We start from the raw sequence: 16591 nt of genomic DNA, 5'->3' as shown, positions 1-16591 counted from the left end.
AACTCCCTGAAGTTTTGTATCTAATTATTGAGTGTTCAGTATAAACCACACTTACACTGAACTTGTATTTATGTGAACCTCTCTTGACAAAGACTGATGATCAACTTTTCTGGTAGTAATGATGAATTTTGGATGTTCGGTACAGTCTTGGGCCACTATCACATTGCAGCTTTTATTGAAAGAACATGTAAAGCTCATGCGATCAAATGTTTTGAAATCTTCCTCTCTGACTTCACATGTGGCTGCAAAACAAAACCAGAAAAGAAATGGCAGATGTGATAATGGCATGGTGCATTGCTGCAAAGTACTGAAGACTGCTTCTGTGAGATTGGACTACACAGCAAATAGAAAAAGAACTTCAACATCTCTTTGGCAGAATCTTTTGATGCTGCCAGTCTCTAAGAATAGGATATCACCACAGAATTGCTAACAGATGTAGACTATATTAGTATTGATTTTGATGACATGCTAAAAGCAAAACTCAAGACAGTATAGTGACTAAAACTTACTAATGTCTTCAGAAACTAGAAGTAGTAACCATTACAGAAACTAACACAGAAATGTTAGACACCAATCACTTAAAACTCATATAATTTTTTTTTAAAATAAAATAATAAACATGGCAGAAAATTAATTATTTGTCTTACACCCATCAGATGATGCCTCTCAACACAGAGATAGCACCTTCTTAGAAGGGGCAAAAGATGACCTCTACAGCTTGCAGATAGGAATGATTCCTGAACTCTGAAGATTTACATCAGTTTAAAGTCTCTTCATCCACCTGCTAGTAAATGTAAGTGATAAAATGAACTGCTGAGAAAGCAGAGTTGGAGACACTAAGCTTCCCTCTAGAAGAACAATATGGGGAAGGACAAGTCCTAGTCGTCTCAGAGGATGGATCTACAAACATTGCTTCCTCATGAGACAGTCATACAAGTAGTACTTACATTGATCTTCTTGTGCTATTTGTGAAGCTATTTCAGGAAGGAAATTCCAGGCAGTGATATCTCTAGTCTCATATGATGAAGATGATGGCCCTAAGGGCAAAGTGAATGGCACTCGGAATCCCTGATAGTAAAGTGTTGCCTGAAAAAGTAGAAATGAAAAAAACATTAAGATATATTGAGCCATATTGCTTGTGATATCACTGCAAAGAGACGAACAAAAAAGACATCCTCAAAAAATATCTTGAAGATACACAACTGTAGTTGTGTTAGTTTCTCTAGGATATGCCTAAATATCTCAGGCTTTTCTTAGCAATCACTTTCTCTTCTGGTCTCAATTCCTGACTTTTATGAGAAATTGTTAAGAACATTAGAAAGTAACCTATGTAGATGAAGTTTAAATGATAATTATGTGACTTTTGAAAAAAAACGATTTAAAAATTTAAGTAACTAATCTGATGGATGTGTTTGGCAAAGTGAACATCATCCATTAAAGGCTGAAAAATAGCATGATGTGCCATGGTGGTAAGATTTCTTACTTTTCTAGATACAAAAGCCATTTACCAAGAGCATCAACTTAATGCCTAATGTTCCTACTTCTTCATTATCATGCAATAAAGATCCTGCAATTCTGAAGCACAACGGAAGGTTAAAGACACACTAATTTCTCTGTTTATGAATAGTGAGCTGTTATTAATTTACCACAGATCCATAGGGGGAAACTTTCAAAGCAGTGCACAGGGATTTGGTGGACAAGGACCAATTAATCAGTAGGATTCTGCAGATCCAGCCTGTGCAATCTGCTCTGAGAGTGTAACTAACTGCTTCGGTTTAGTTAAAGCTGAGTTAAAGCCACAGAATTATATGTGGCTGTCGTAACTTGCTCAGACCTGTCTCACAGAGTGTGGTCAACTGCAGCTGTGGGACTGAAGCACAAACATAATTAGATGCTGCACTTGGCTGTTGCGGTGTGCAGGATGTTCTCAAAGTCTCCATTATCTGCTCTCAGGCCCATATACATTTCACAAAACTGTCACATAGGATTAAAAAAAAAGCTGTAAGTGTAAAGCAGTCATATTTGAAGCAGTCTGGGCCTAACCACTGTTCTCAGCATGGAAATAAAGTATTTCGCTATACAGTTTTCTACTTTTGCTTATTGTCCTATTTCACCAAAGCAGTACAAAATCAAAGACCACATATTTCAATACTCTTGTTATCAGGTATATAACAACTCCTCTAAAAATATATGATTATTTTTTATTTTTTAATATGTAAATATCAAAACAAATAAGTTGAAAATCCATTCACTGTAAGGAAAAAGAAAATAAAATTGACACATACCCCAGGAACTTTAATTACTGTATCAATTGTTCGCGGAGATGTTGCAGCTGCCCGTACAATAAGTTCACGAGATGGGTTTCTCTGATGTGCTTCAGAGAAGCCCAACATGAGTGCCACACCAGGAACATACTGCATGAATCTAGAGATAAATAAGATGAGACAAACTCAGCTCTGTGAGCAAAGACAGATATTGGAGGGTGAAGATTGCTGGCATTTCTGAAAAATCGGAGGAAAAAAAGGGGAAACTGAAGTCAAAGAAAAAGTGCTTTGGGTAAAACTAAATGGTTGATTTTATCTTAAGGAAACACATTGTTTTTATTTTTATCATTTTAACAGTTATGGGTTGTTTTTTTTTTTTTAAATACTGAATAGAAGGACATTTCAAAACAAAAATGCATTTTGAACTCAAATATCTAATCATTTAATAAGGGAAATGAAATTAAGCATGTCAAATTTTAAATATTTGGAGGATGCCTTTTAATATGAAACATGTGGGGGAACTAGAAGACATTCAAAGAATATTGTTGTACCCCGGAAGTTGTGTTTTCTCCAAAAATTTCTATGTTCAAAAAATCATCTAGTTCTTTCAGTGCTTTTATAATGCCAACTAATATAAAAAAGGCAACACAACAGTTTAGGGAAGAACAAATTACGTACACTGTACTTGTCTTTTTTATCCAGGAAGGAACATTTCCCCATTGCACCTTCAGCTGCATGGCTGGCTTCCTTGCGAGTTGGCCTGTGGTAGCCAAGGCTGCTATCCTGTAGTCTCGGCACTCCTTGCCCCATCTCATTCTAGCCTTTACACACAGGAAAAGACACCCAATTTCAGAAAAGAATCGCAGAAACATCATTAGTAATTTCAAAATATACGTTTTTCTTCTTTCCTGAAATTTCATATTGATCTTTTATGTTTCCATGTCTTTCTTTCAGTCTTAGAGAGGCTAAGGTTTGTTGTAATTTCCTGAGATTTCCTTAAATTTGGTAAGCTAATAGTCAGTATACATTTTGTTCTAGAAGAAGATCGGACTAAAATGTCTATTAGTCTTCTGCAGTACTTCCTGTATTGAACCTCTATGTTTTTAATGCTGAAATGACAGGATGAATTAGTTAACTGCTGCTGCAAAACGTAGAATTTTGTAAATTGTTATCCAAAGACTTGTTTCCTCTATAGGTGCATTGGAAGCATAGCATAGGAAGGAGTGAAAAAAGAAAAGACCTATAATTTCATCTGTGTTTTCATAGGTGTCAACCAATTATCTAACCTTAATTTTTCTGTTATCTCATGTAAATCCCAAGAAATAGAATGTTTCAAATGCCTTTGAGTAATTGATCTTATGAAATGAGTTACATAGAGAAAAACAGTTAGATTTTCAGAAAAGCAAACTTGTATTGAATGAGAAATAATAAGTAGATTTTCAAACTTTTAAAATACTTCTCTAAATAACATTTTCATGCATCTTGAAGATAAAAATTTGGGGGGAGTCAGATTTTGAAGTGGCTGTTTTTTATTTTGTGTTGTTTTTGTTTTAATTCAAAAGGAGAGTGAAATTTATGAATATTTTCTGATTTTTTACTAAAATTGGAGCACATTTCAAAATACTTATGTATTCCCTGTTTGGACTTTCTAACCAGCAGGTGCACTGTGCCTGTTTAAAAAAATGTGGGCCTTTTAGATGTCTCGCTTGGCAAAGCTGCCTGTGTACTTACCTGTGCTTTCAGAGGCAGTATTACAGCATCAGCACATGCTTTCCAATTGGTTTCAGCCAGCTGAACCACAACTAGTTGCACATCAACTTTGGCAGCATCGGAACGAACATATGCTGTAGCTTGATAACCTTGATTTCTGTTGTCACTTCTTACTGCCTGTGCCACAATCGTAATGCCAGGTGGAATTATGTCTCCCAGGAAGTTGCGCTGAAAAACAACCCCCAACCATCTGTGCTTAAGTATTTCAGTGTATTCACTGAAGAGCCTACAGTCCAGTTTACGTATGCTGATAGCAAGTAGCATCCTTCAACCTTCAGCAGTTTAGTTTATGGTATATCTTATCTTTATCTCCAATAATTACGAATAATTTTGGTTTCAGTCTTAGACATTTCATTAACAAGAGAAATTTTCAAGGATGTGATTGTTATCATACAGGATCCAAGAATCTTCTATACAATCTTTTTACACTTCTTAAGATTTTGTGCATTATTTTGATATTCAGAATAGCTGTCTACGTACATACTGGATACCTTCATAGAATTATACACATTCACAGTGTATTCTACTATACAACCGCTTCTTCAATGAAATTATTCTGAAATTCTTTGTTGTGGCAGAGTTCCCATAGACATTTTCTGCATTTGCAATACAGTTCCAGAATATCAAGTGTGTATTAAAGATAAGAATGATCACTGCCTAATGGGACTTTAAATTTCCTAAATCAGCAATGACCATGGGCATTATGATTTTATTTATACTCAGCAAGCACTCATGACAACTAGGATAAATTAAGTTGGTGGGCTTTTTGCTTGTTTATTTTTAATTCTTTAAATAAATCTTATATCCTTCTAACTTGCATTTTTACCTAGATTCTAAGTTTTTTTGAACTGTGGAGTTTCATAAGAAAAGAACTTTTTTTTTCCCCTTTAATTTATATCCCCTTTCTCTTTATTTTCTTCAATCATTTTCTGCTCCGGGCTTTCACATACACCTAATGCCTTTAGAAATGAAGGACAATGCAATACAGAAATCAAGAAACAAAACTCCAAGGTGAAAGGAATTTGGAAAAAATCTTTTATAGGGAGAAAGTGAATCTCAGTGCACTCTACTTTCCAGTTTACAAACTTGACTACTTCCTGGTGCTCCTGGCTCAACTGGTTAGAGACTGTCTGCAACTTCTGAGATACTACCTCGTGTGTCAGGCTGGATTCATGCCTGTGGTGAGTGCTGGCTCCTCTGCTCACAGGGCTTCTCCTTGAGCTGTGGGCACCTTTTTCCCCATGACGGTGACTGCTGCTGCTGCTGGAGCTGCTCATATGGCTTTTCCTGCTGCTGCTGTCACTGCTGCTGCTGTTGCTGTGGCTGCTTCCATACTCAGAGGAAGATGACGATGAGCTGCTTGACGTCCCGTGGCCTGAATGCTATGAAACACAAATAGGTTAAAAAAGCCATGGCATAACCTCTAATTTTAGTGTAGACATCATAATCAGAGCTATAAGCCTCCTTGTACAGGCAACTTATACATAGACAGCATGTGACTTTTTTCACAAAGCAGACATGAAATTGGGTAGGGGTGTTCCTTATATCCACCTGTACCTCTCTGCAAATAGGAATGCCATACAGACAGTGATTGTAAATGGTGACATTGTATTGTCCAGTTCTAATGACAAGGAAAACTAAACTTGAACTTCATAAGTGATTATTTAGAAAAAATTTTAAAAAGATATTAATATTTAATTAAAAACACTAAAGATCATCTTTCTCTTTCATAAGCAGGACGCATAATAACTTTGCAGGTAACACCTACAAAATTCATTTCATTAACATCCTTAGATGTACTTTAACACACTCCTGTGCAGTAATGCATACTGAACCTGGCTTCTGATACAAAATGATTTTGTCCTTCTACTATGACTCCCTAAAAAAATACAGAAGCAGTTAATCCTACAGGAAGGCCCTGATATTTTATAATTCTCTCATGGTCTTTGTTAGGTGAGTATTGTACAGCACCTAGCTGAAAGGTATCCTCACCAAAAAGCTGCTAGAGCTGCAACAGAGGGATGCAGTACAATAGCTAGTATTTTAGTGATAATTATTTTTATTTTGTCAGTAGTGAGTGATATTATTAGACAATATGGAATGGTCAAGTGAAATGAACCAAAGCCTTCCAGCAATATGCTTGATCATATCAGCTCCAGCCACCATAGCAATGTGCAATTGAATTAGGCACCTACCCAGTGGGTGTGAGCAGACCTGAAGCGGAGCCGGTATACTTTTGGCAGGTATGTTTCCTGCAAAATTCCAAAAGAAGCTATTACCTACAGCTCAGTGAAGATAACCTCCTAGTAGAAGTCAAAGCATTAAAAAATGTTACCCATTCATTAGAAACGTAGTAACTACTGTGACTGTTAAACTGAGACTTGACACGTTTAGTCTCAGCTTGTCTGTCCTGTTTCCACTGGCGATGAGAAACACCAGAGCTTTCACTGCTGCTGCTGGTGCTCCTGCTGCTGCTGCTGGCTCTTCGGCTGCTACTGCTGCTACTCTGTGTTTTCTGTTTCTGCTCGTGGATACTTCTTTCTCCTTCAGCCGCGCTGGCACGTGGAAATGATGTGGTCTTGGACTGCTTCTTAGCATTCTGTCTTGTACCAGATGCTTTGCTACTACTCCTGCTGCCCTTACTGTTGCTTTTGCTACTACTACTACTGCTGCTGCTGCCTTTGCTATTGCTACTGCTGCCACCACTATTGGTTTTACTACTTCTGCTACTGCTTTTGCTCTTGCTGCTGCTACTACTACTACTGCTGCTACTATCGCTGCTGCTACTACTGCTGCTGCTGCTGCTGCTACTGCTGCTGCTACTGCTACTACTGCTGCTGCTGCTACTGCTGCTGCTGCTGCTACTACTGCTGCTGCTGCTACTACTGCTGTCCCCAAATGGATAGAATTTCTTTTCTTTGGCTTTGGATCGCCTTGATTTCAGATTAATCTGTGATGCTCTGTTGTCAGAGTCACTGCTGGAGGGGGTGCTCGTCGTACTCTCAGTGCTCTCACTGATGCTGCTGGCAATGGATGAGGAGCTTCTGGAATTTCTTGTTGCCTAGTCAATTGGAAACCATTATGAAAACCATTAGAAACCATTGGAAATAGAAAGCTTTTTTTTTTTTTTTTTTTTTTTTTTTTCTCTGTCCCTGCAGAAGCCTGTAGGCAAAATAGATACAGAGAGCTATGAATTTCTCTGCTGCCTTAAAAGACAAGATGTAAGCCTGAGATAGCATCCTTGCAATACACTGCAGTAAGGCCAACACATAATAACGTACCAAGAACACAAATAAGTAAAACAATACTCCAAATCCCTGTGCAGATATTATTGATCATACAGTTACATGTGACTAGTGTTCGTAGTGATAGGGCTGTAACTATGCTTACCTCAGAGCAAGCTGGGTTGGTAGGAAGATGTCATACCTTTCCAGTTGTAGTAACTGGAAGCTGCTAGCTATCTTCTGGGCCCACAACATCTATTTTGGATCTTACATGGCTGATCTTCAGAGAAACCTATCAAACCAACCTGCTCTCCCTAAAGTCCTTTACCACATCTACTGCAAAAGAGATGAATTCAAGCAAAAGACCCACTGAAAGCCTGATTCGATTTTCCAACTCTTGTTTACTATCTAAAAAAGGGAGGCTACTAAGTAAAAGAAATATGAATAACTAAGCTTTGTGTGCAGCCTTCCATAAACCTAGAAGTGGGTTTTTACAGCAGTACCTGGTTATCGGTGTCATCAAGGATTTTCTTCATTTTTTTGATCACTTCTTTGCTGGAAGATCTTTGAGTCTCTGGATCTTCAAATGTCACTAAACGTACCATTTTTGTAGGAGCTTGATCTCCTGCTTGAATTGTGACTTGTATTTTTTCAATAGGTACATCTGTATAGACTGAAATTTTACAACAATTAGTATTATTGTTAATAGCAATAATTGAATAATGGAATAAGCCTTTTTTTTTTTTTTTTTTTTTTTTTTTTGCTATTATTTACTGAAATGTTTGCATATTGAGTAACTTTTAAAAAATATTTCAGTAACAGGTAAAATACATGCTAGCAAGAATAAAATTTTATAATGTTAGTATGATAGTAGGATCTTTTCATGTTAGTAAACAAAATAATCTAAGATTGAAATCCAGTGAATTGGATTGCTTAGCTAAATAACACTACAGGAACGGGAGTTAGGCACCAGAATCGAGGGCTTTCCTCTTGAATTATAAAGAATGGCCCAATAGTTAGGCCAGACCTAAATTCAGTGGCCTGCTGTGCTTTCAATTCTTATGATCATGGATTAAGATATTTAGGACTAGATCCAGGCAGGGTTAATCCATAATTCCCTTTAAGATTCTGGGCTTTTAAACTGTAGCTACAGGACACTGTGTTAGATCTGTTGCCCATGTCCAATTGATCTGTGCTTGCATCCCAAATCCAACGATTCAGGACACATCAGACACGCTCTGCAGGTACAGATCAGCTCTGTGTGATGCTGGCCATGCTGAGAGGCACTGCACTGCATGGCCACTCTCTGGGAGAGCTGGGAATCGCTGCTCAGGCAGAGAGGGGAGAGGTGGATTCATGCTGCAATGGAGTTTGCTGACAATATTGGCAAGGCTGAAATTTCTAATGGTAGTTTTAGTAGTGCTTGAGGTACAAAAGACATACATATGTATGTATAAAAATATATATGTATACACCAACAACAATTCATCTACTCATCCATCGCTTTCTTTCTTTCTTTTTTTTTTTTTTTGCACAATTGTATTTACCTGGCTTTAAGCTCATTCTAAGGGCATGTTCTCCAATAAGGTAATAAAGAGGCACATTTTTGATAAATGCTGCATGTACACTTTTCTTCTCAACGCACACTTGAACCCCAAATGTACTTGCGTTGGAGCACATGGACTGAACAAATGGCTTCTTCCAGGAAGAAGAATGTCCAAAGGAGAAGGAATTTCCTGATGAAACATCTTCTACAGACGGTCTGTCCTGTTAGATAATACACTTGTCAAGTAAAACTAGGCAACAATAAGAGAAGTGGTTACATACTATCAATTCTGTTTCAGTCATACATGCATTTATTCTACAGAAGGTATTAACCAGTTTGAGATAGCAAGGCTGTGATGTAGAACATCCTGGCTTTCAATTGGACAAAATTATCAGCTAAATGGCTCAATTAGACTATCTAGAGCAAAAAAAAAAAAAAAAAAGAAAAAAAGAAAAAGAAAAAAAAGTGCTTGAGTCCATAAGAGTGGAAAACTACATCACAAAATAATTGTAATTATTTTATTTTGCTTTCCTAGAGTATTAGACTACATTAACAGATTCACGATCAATGTGAGTGTGGCTCTAGACTGACTGAAGTTCTTTTCTTTGCTTTATAATTTGGTAGAACTACAGAACCTTCATCTATACCTATGCAAATTCTGTCTCACTTGTGATGTGACTTGGATGCGAGAATATATCAACTAGAAGATCACAGGAATTTCCTAGATGTCCACAGCATATCAGATCTTGGAAATTTTCACTCAAAAGTGTACCAGGTACATGTACTAAGTGATGCTTTTGGAAGAGTGGATTGAAATTAATAAAAATTAGAATCAAATCCATGAAATGAGAAATAAAGCAAATGGCAAAAGAAACATGACCGTAAGTTTTCTTTTCATATTTTGCAGTTAATTTTTTAGTCAGTTCATCATATCTCACAAAATTCCAAACTTGTATGTACAGCACTGAAAAACTGGAATTTTTATGCTAATCCTTTCTTTCCAAAGGGAATGCTAATGATAATGGGAAATGGTCACGTTTGTGCCATTTTTCAGTTATTGCTCATTCAAGAATAACTGCAGAGTGATAAATGTTCATAATGAGCATGTAGGCAAAAAGATCTTTGCTTGTTCCAGGATACTGGAAATTGTTCCAGCTGACAATATGTTTACCCATCAACTTTTCCATAGGAGAGTGCTGTACTCACCCTCATCTCTTATTTTATCTGAAAAACTTCAGAGTTGCAGGATAACAAGGAAACCAGAACAGCACAATATGTTCCTCATCTCTGTCAGTTTTCCATTGAAGGAAATGTTATGGTGAGGCCTTCACAATGCTGCCCATCACAGAAAGCCTGTAGTTGCTTTTATGGAAAACTTTAGTTTAGGAAGTCATTTACTTGACACACAAATTGCCATCCATCCTTGAATCAAGGTAACTAGAGGCAGTAAATTTAGCTCTACAAGCTGAATACTGGAACATCTTGTGGAGTATTGCCTGTCCCAGAATGTAATGATTGTATTATGGCTGCAAAGTGTTTTAAAGATTGTGGGCCTATCCTGTAGATGGCAGTGTAAAATTAATTACTAAAGCAAGTGTTCTTGCTTTTGAAAAAGTGTTGTAAGTCTGATGTGATTACAATCCAGACCTTAAAATAATGTTACTACAGGGCTATTTGTGTTATTAGATTGAATGTGACTTATTCTGTGCAAGGTAACACTGGTCAGAGATGAATTGTACATTTTCCTATGGGGAAAAAAAATGGTTTTCTCCTGATTAAAAGCCAAAAAATAGTCAAACAGTACATCAGTTACCCTGATGTTATCAGTCTCGCCTGATGCAGAATCCGAGTCAAAGGACATCTTCATTATGTCAGGCACTGCTTCAGGTAGAAGAACTGGAGTCATCTTACTAGCAGCCAAATCTTCAATATTTCGTGTAACAGCAAACGTCTTAGAACTGCAGAATAAACATTAGAGGGAACCTGTATTGATAAAGCACTGCTGAGGAAAAGACCTGAATAATGCCACATAGCACGTACTCAGCAATAAGTATCATACATTGCAAATTGCTTTGTAGATATTTACAGCATCTTTCCTGCTAGCTTTATTTCCAAGGACTGCTTAAACTGAATAAATACATTGACTGATCTCAGTCCAGAGAGCTTGCAGTTAGGCTTTCACAATCACAGGTATCAGTTAAAAGAACTGTACTCTATGGGATCTGCATAAGCCTAATGCCTTGAAGAACAGCCTGCTTAGAAATCTGGCTATAGGTTAAATTATTTAATATAAATATATTATTTAATATAAATATTAAATTTTTGAATCTCTTTCTTTTTTTTTTTTTTAATTCTTAAAGCATTTTGTGCATTCACTGCTAAACTTGGTTTTCACGTCCTTTAGCTACCATACTGCCATAATTCAGGAAAAAAAAAAAATAATGCAGGGGATTGGTGGCCACTAAATTCTATTTCCTGTGCAATATTTTTAGCCTTGGACAATTAAATAAATGTTCCTAGTTTTGTCTAACTGCACTCGTATATCCACATGCGTTAGAAAGATATCATGGGGAGATTTGTTGGAAGGTGAAGAACCTACTACCTACTTACATATATGTATTTCATAATTTGTTTACAGTGCTGTGGGGCTTAGAAGTGTTAGTCAGAATCAAGGACAAGAGATATAAGGTGCTAAGAGAACAAATGATATAAGTGGTATGAGACTCTTGTGGCCACATACCCTGACCCCTTTATTTCATACTCTATAATCTTTGTGTATGTTGTTTCAGTGCTGCAAGAACCATGAGTTTTGGTTTGGGTCAGAGAAGTGTCTTGACTATTGAATACTTTTGACAGATTAAAACCTATTTCTCTGAGCTTTTAACATTGAGCTAACTCTACCTTATTAGTCATTTATCAGAGCTAACATCCAACTCAGAATTCTGTACATGCTGTTTCTCATGTATGAAGATCTCCTTCCCTTAGGCTTTTGTGGTCCACCAATGAAGGTGGCCTTTGTGACAATAAATGGAAAGATAGTCTGCAAAATGGTCTCTATTTTAATATGGTCCACACTGTACTAACCTGAGCAATTCCAATCTAACCTATATGAAAGATGAATTTGTATTCATTTGATAGAACTCTCTTCCTCTTGAAGGCTCCTACCGTGCTGTGTGCACTGTAAAGCACACAATTGCACTTCATGTGGAACACCTCAATAAAACGTATGTCACCTGTGGGCTTTGTTTTCTTTTCCATCTCTCTCTTTTTTTTTAAGATAAGGACATGACAGCAACGCTCCACGCTGGGTGAGAGGAGAACCTTGAAGAATGGAATCTGAAATAAAATATTCTCCCTAACAAGCTGAGGGGATAAAAGAAAATACAAATCAACTTGCATTTCAGATGGTTCATCTGAGTATAGGGACAAAAAAGGAAATGGCTTTTATTTTAATCCCATTCAATAATTCAAATGACCACTGAACAGCAGTCTGGGTCTCCAAGCAGAAAGCCCTGGGGTTTCTTTTCCAATTTTTTTTTTTAGTATTTTTTATGCCAATAGTCTACTCCTGCCACCTAATGAAAGTAGAGGATCGATTCCTCCCTGTTGAGCACAGAGAGCCGACAAATGTAGCTGCATCACAGGTGACACATGTCAATGTCTGCAGAATCACACAGTACTGTAAAAATAGGCTGCAAGAGCCAGCTCTGGTCCTTTAACAAGAAAAACAGTCACAAAGAAGGCCTAAAGCTATGGTATGAAAGAATGTGTTCTCTCTGATCCCACACAAGGGAGAAGAAAATAAAAGGGAGATTTTCCAATATGTATTAGTGTATTTTTTGGATGAGAGAAGAAGCTGTGCTATAGTATAAGTCAGATTCACTGCAGGGGTAGGGGACAAGCAATTCAGCTGTGTTGGGCCCACTGATTTTGGGTTATGTGGCCTTACACGTACCCTCTAATACGGAGACAGAAGAGCTCAATGTCTGTTTAAAACAAAACTGATAACCAAAAAGATCATTCAAAACTATTTTTCTGGTTTTTAAAGCACAGCATGACATCATATCTAAAGAAATGAGAAGTAAGAGGCAATTCTACAACCAGATCTTTAGCTCCCTTTAATCTATGGTGAAATGAAATACCACATATCCTTCTGACCTTGGTGCAAAGGTGTCATGATAACAGAGGCTCGAAGCACGAGTCATTGCCCTCCTCTTTCCCCAGACAAGGAGTGTGGAAAGCTCATAAAGCTCATATACTACACACAAACACTTACTTTTCTGCAGTTTTCATTACATGTTGTATACAGCATTTTAATTTTATAATTCATCTTACAAGATGCCCATGTGAAGCAATTTCTGCTTATCCTACAGTTAAAACAAGTGAAAAAGCCCCATGGTAAGAGCTCTATTTAAGATTATGTAGATACTTCAGTAGCCTATCATTATGAATATGTGATATATATGCAAAGTGCAAATTCTTTGGCAACTCTCCATATTTGTACTTTAATCACAGGGCTTTAATTTCCCCTGAAATTTATTTGATTTTTACTTCTTCCTGTAAATTTTGTTTAAAAGTCTGTTTTAGCAACCATCTGCAGTATACCAAATAATTATGTTAAAAGAGCCTTAAAAATAACTATTATTTTAATTAAATTTAACTTTGATAGGATTGAATTGAAACACATGTTATATATTCTCTCCATGGTATGATTAATTATTGTGTTCTGATTTTTACTATAAAGAAAGGTGGGTCCTCTGTGTGCAATCTCTGTCACCAAAGTTTTTGGGATTTTTTTATTTAAGTCTGTGATTGCTCACTTGAGTTTCTCTTCCACTCCTGGAAATTTATATAAATCCCACAGCTGTGACAGGTTATAACCTGTACAGCATGTAGAATATAACTGAACTAAATGCTATTGAAAACTGTTTACTACTTGTGTCTGGGTGTGAGAGATGAAAAGGAAAATAATATTACATCCTGACCAGCTGTAATGACATGGTAGTATAGACGGTAACTCAGTGACCATCAAGACAAAATGCTTAATACTAAAATGTTTTGAACGGAGTTTACAAGCAACTGTAAGAGCAATGGTTTTCTAGAATCATTTCTTTCAATAGAACACTTAAAGCTAACACAGGAAGGTGTCAGAATACCTCTAAAATATTGTATGCAATAGGTTCCTTATTTTTTAGTGGAACTGGGCAAAGGAAGAGAAAGTCTATATTAAACTACGATTTTGGACTCATTCTATTTAGAACATACATGCACTTTCTCTCAACACCTTATGCCTCCTTGTTTCTCTTCATAGCTTTAAGATTTTACTTTGCTTGTTCTTTGACCTTCTCAATGACATACTTCAGTGTTACATTCTCTAGTTATTGCTTTGTCTTCACTTGCACTCATTGCTGTTTCATTGCTCTGTGTGATTCCCACCAAGCATTTGTTTTGTAAGAGTGAACAGGAATGCTTTTTGGAGAAAAATTGATAGTGCTAGAAGTTAGCCAGTGAGCATTAGCTTTCTCATATACTTGGCATTATAGAGCTATTTTCAGCTGACTACTTCACTTTATAAATGATAATGCTGCAGGGTCTACAGGAGAGCTTGGGCAGGAACTCATGGACTCCTTGGCTGTGATCCCCTATTTTTTATACTGTCTTGCCTTATTCAATGCATTTAACACCTTTGTTTCTTATTTGATTCCGTCTTCATTCAAAGGAGGAAAAATATTTATTATTTTGATTTGCCAGAAGGATCCTTCTGCCAACAGTTGTAGCTCACCTTGAGGCCCTAAACTCCCATCACTATCTTCAATATCCTCATTCCAGTTCAACATCCTTATTGACTTCATTAATATCCACTTTGCCCAATCCAGCAGTAAGAGCTAGGGAGAAGAGGTGCCTATTGTCCCTGATGACTTTGAGAGTGAATTGTCCTGGTCTTCATAAGAAAATGAACAAAATAGTTTGGTTTGCGTGCCACAGCAGCTTACACACAGAAAATTGATTCTCTGTGAACTGCTGAAACACTCCCTCCTCTGCGTGGAGAACCTGATTACAATCAGAATTGATGGATCTGAGGAATCATATTAGGGAGGAGGATGTGATGTCAAATGCCTAATAGTCTGGTCTGTGACCACTGAAGAGCAAGGGAGAATAATGATTAGCCTTTGTGGTGGCTAAACTGATGAGACCTGCAGAGCTTCTCTGGGCCTGCAGCCATGAATGCTAATTGCAGCTGGATCAAGCAACTGAGCTCTTTTGTTATGGCTGTACTCCTAGAGCAGAAACTTGTTAACATTTCTGCAGCTTGTATAGTAGCTGATTTTTGTTGTCAGGGGTGCTTTTTCCTGTGTTATGAATTTTTAGCTTGTCTTTCTCATTGTTTTTTCATGTGTATATGAAGGTTTTCAAGGCTTTGGTCTACTGCTTTGATTCCTTGGACATATTCTTTCTGTTTCCTCCCACTCTTTGTGCTTGTATTTCCATCTGTTTTCATTTGTTTGGCATCTGGCTACAATTGTTTTCCAGAGTGTATTGTAATTGCATACACTGATAATAAATCAAGTATACCTAACAGGCAAGAAAACCAAATGGCAGCCACAGGAAACAAAGTAAAAGCACAAGTTACACCAAGTCCTCTATGGTTACAGGCACCAAATGGATGGGTTATCTTTTAAAAATAATAGAAGCCAGTTGTCTCATATCTTCTCCAGTGTCTTCAACATAAATGTGTGTGTTAGGGTAGAAATTTTATGCCATATGAGTTTCAAATAGTTTATGAGTCTCATGTCTGAAAAATTGTGATTTTCTGGTCAAGACCACAGGAAATAAAACATATTTTCAAACAAAGCTTTCGTACATACCTTTCTTTTAAATTAATCTACACTGATCACTGCCAGTTACCCGAGCTGTCAGTCAAAGGCAAGCTCCCTAAGCAAATGTTTTGTTTAATTCAGAAAGAGTCAATATGACTACAAAGAAAGATAAGTGTTGTGGCTTACCTTACAGTAATTAAATTAGTCTCTTCTTTACATGGTGGAATTTCAGCTTTGATACTTCTTTCCTTCATTTGGACAGTGGCAACAACATTCACAGGTACATGAGCATTTACCTTGGTGTGTGCTTCCAACCCTGCCTGGATCATGTTTGTGTTGATCCCAATTACAAAGGTCATATGTTTAGCCATGCTGAAAAATTAGAATGCGAGAGTAAGATTACATACATAAAGTAAACAGTTGTTGAATTTTTTGTGGCTTTTGTCACTTTAAAATATTTTTTTAATTTACCCAAAATATTTACCTCAGACTCATTTTGGAACGCAGCCTAATGTTGGAATTTAATAACTCAGTCAGTCTGAAATCAGACCTTGGAGAAGGTGTAACTTGCACTTGAACTATTAGAAAGAAAGTAAGCAAAGTGTTAAAAATTCTGCCCAATCTTTATAATCATATATGTATTGCTCAGGTCTTGAAATACATTACCATTTCCTGCCACTTTTGTGACAGAAGAGTAATAGAAGCTGGTCTCCATTGGGAATCCAATACAGGTAGGCACGATACGACGAATCTCAGAGGATAGTAAAGCCTTGGTCCATTGCCTTCCTATGCCACTTTGAAGGCTACTGATTAATCTCCTAATTGAAGGGATTTTTTCATCAGGTCCATACCATGCCTGCAATTACAGAGTTCAACTTGTCTAAATAAGCAGAACTTGAATATCATGATCCGTGTCATTAACTGTGCCTCAGGGGGATGTCTGCGAACAATGATTATAGCTAATCCTGA

The 16591-nt window shown here is 37.0% G+C and overlaps 1 protein-coding gene across 1 annotated transcript in view; it reads right to left on the bottom strand.

The window, feature by feature from the left end:
• Nucleotides 1-16591, bottom strand: part of LOC116236214 (vitellogenin-1) — a 41737-nt gene that overhangs the window by 5785 nt on the left and 19361 nt on the right. Inside the window, exons 17-30 of the mRNA XM_031604782.2 lie at nt 16289-16478; nt 16107-16200; nt 15809-15994; nt 10618-10762; nt 8806-9025; nt 7762-7931; nt 6370-7095; nt 6230-6286; nt 5186-5416; nt 3996-4202; nt 2943-3085; nt 2286-2424; nt 948-1086; nt 56-242 (exon numbers count right to left, since the gene is read on the bottom strand). Coding sequence (XP_031460642.2) covers nt 56-242; nt 948-1086; nt 2286-2424; nt 2943-3085; nt 3996-4202; nt 5186-5416; nt 6230-6286; nt 6370-7095; nt 7762-7931; nt 8806-9025; nt 10618-10762; nt 15809-15994; nt 16107-16200; nt 16289-16478 — 2834 coding nt within the window. The remainder of the gene's footprint in view (nt 1-55; nt 243-947; nt 1087-2285; nt 2425-2942; nt 3086-3995; nt 4203-5185; nt 5417-6229; nt 6287-6369; nt 7096-7761; nt 7932-8805; nt 9026-10617; nt 10763-15808; nt 15995-16106; nt 16201-16288; nt 16479-16591) is intronic.

This window comes from Phasianus colchicus, chromosome 9, assembly GCF_987193195.1.
Source record: "Phasianus colchicus chromosome 9, bPhaCol1.hap1.1, whole genome shotgun sequence".
In the NCBI taxonomy this organism is placed as follows: Eukaryota; Metazoa; Chordata; class Aves; order Galliformes; family Phasianidae; genus Phasianus; species Phasianus colchicus.
Note: the sequence above shows the minus strand (reverse complement) of the source record. Positions and strands in the feature narration are given on the sequence as shown.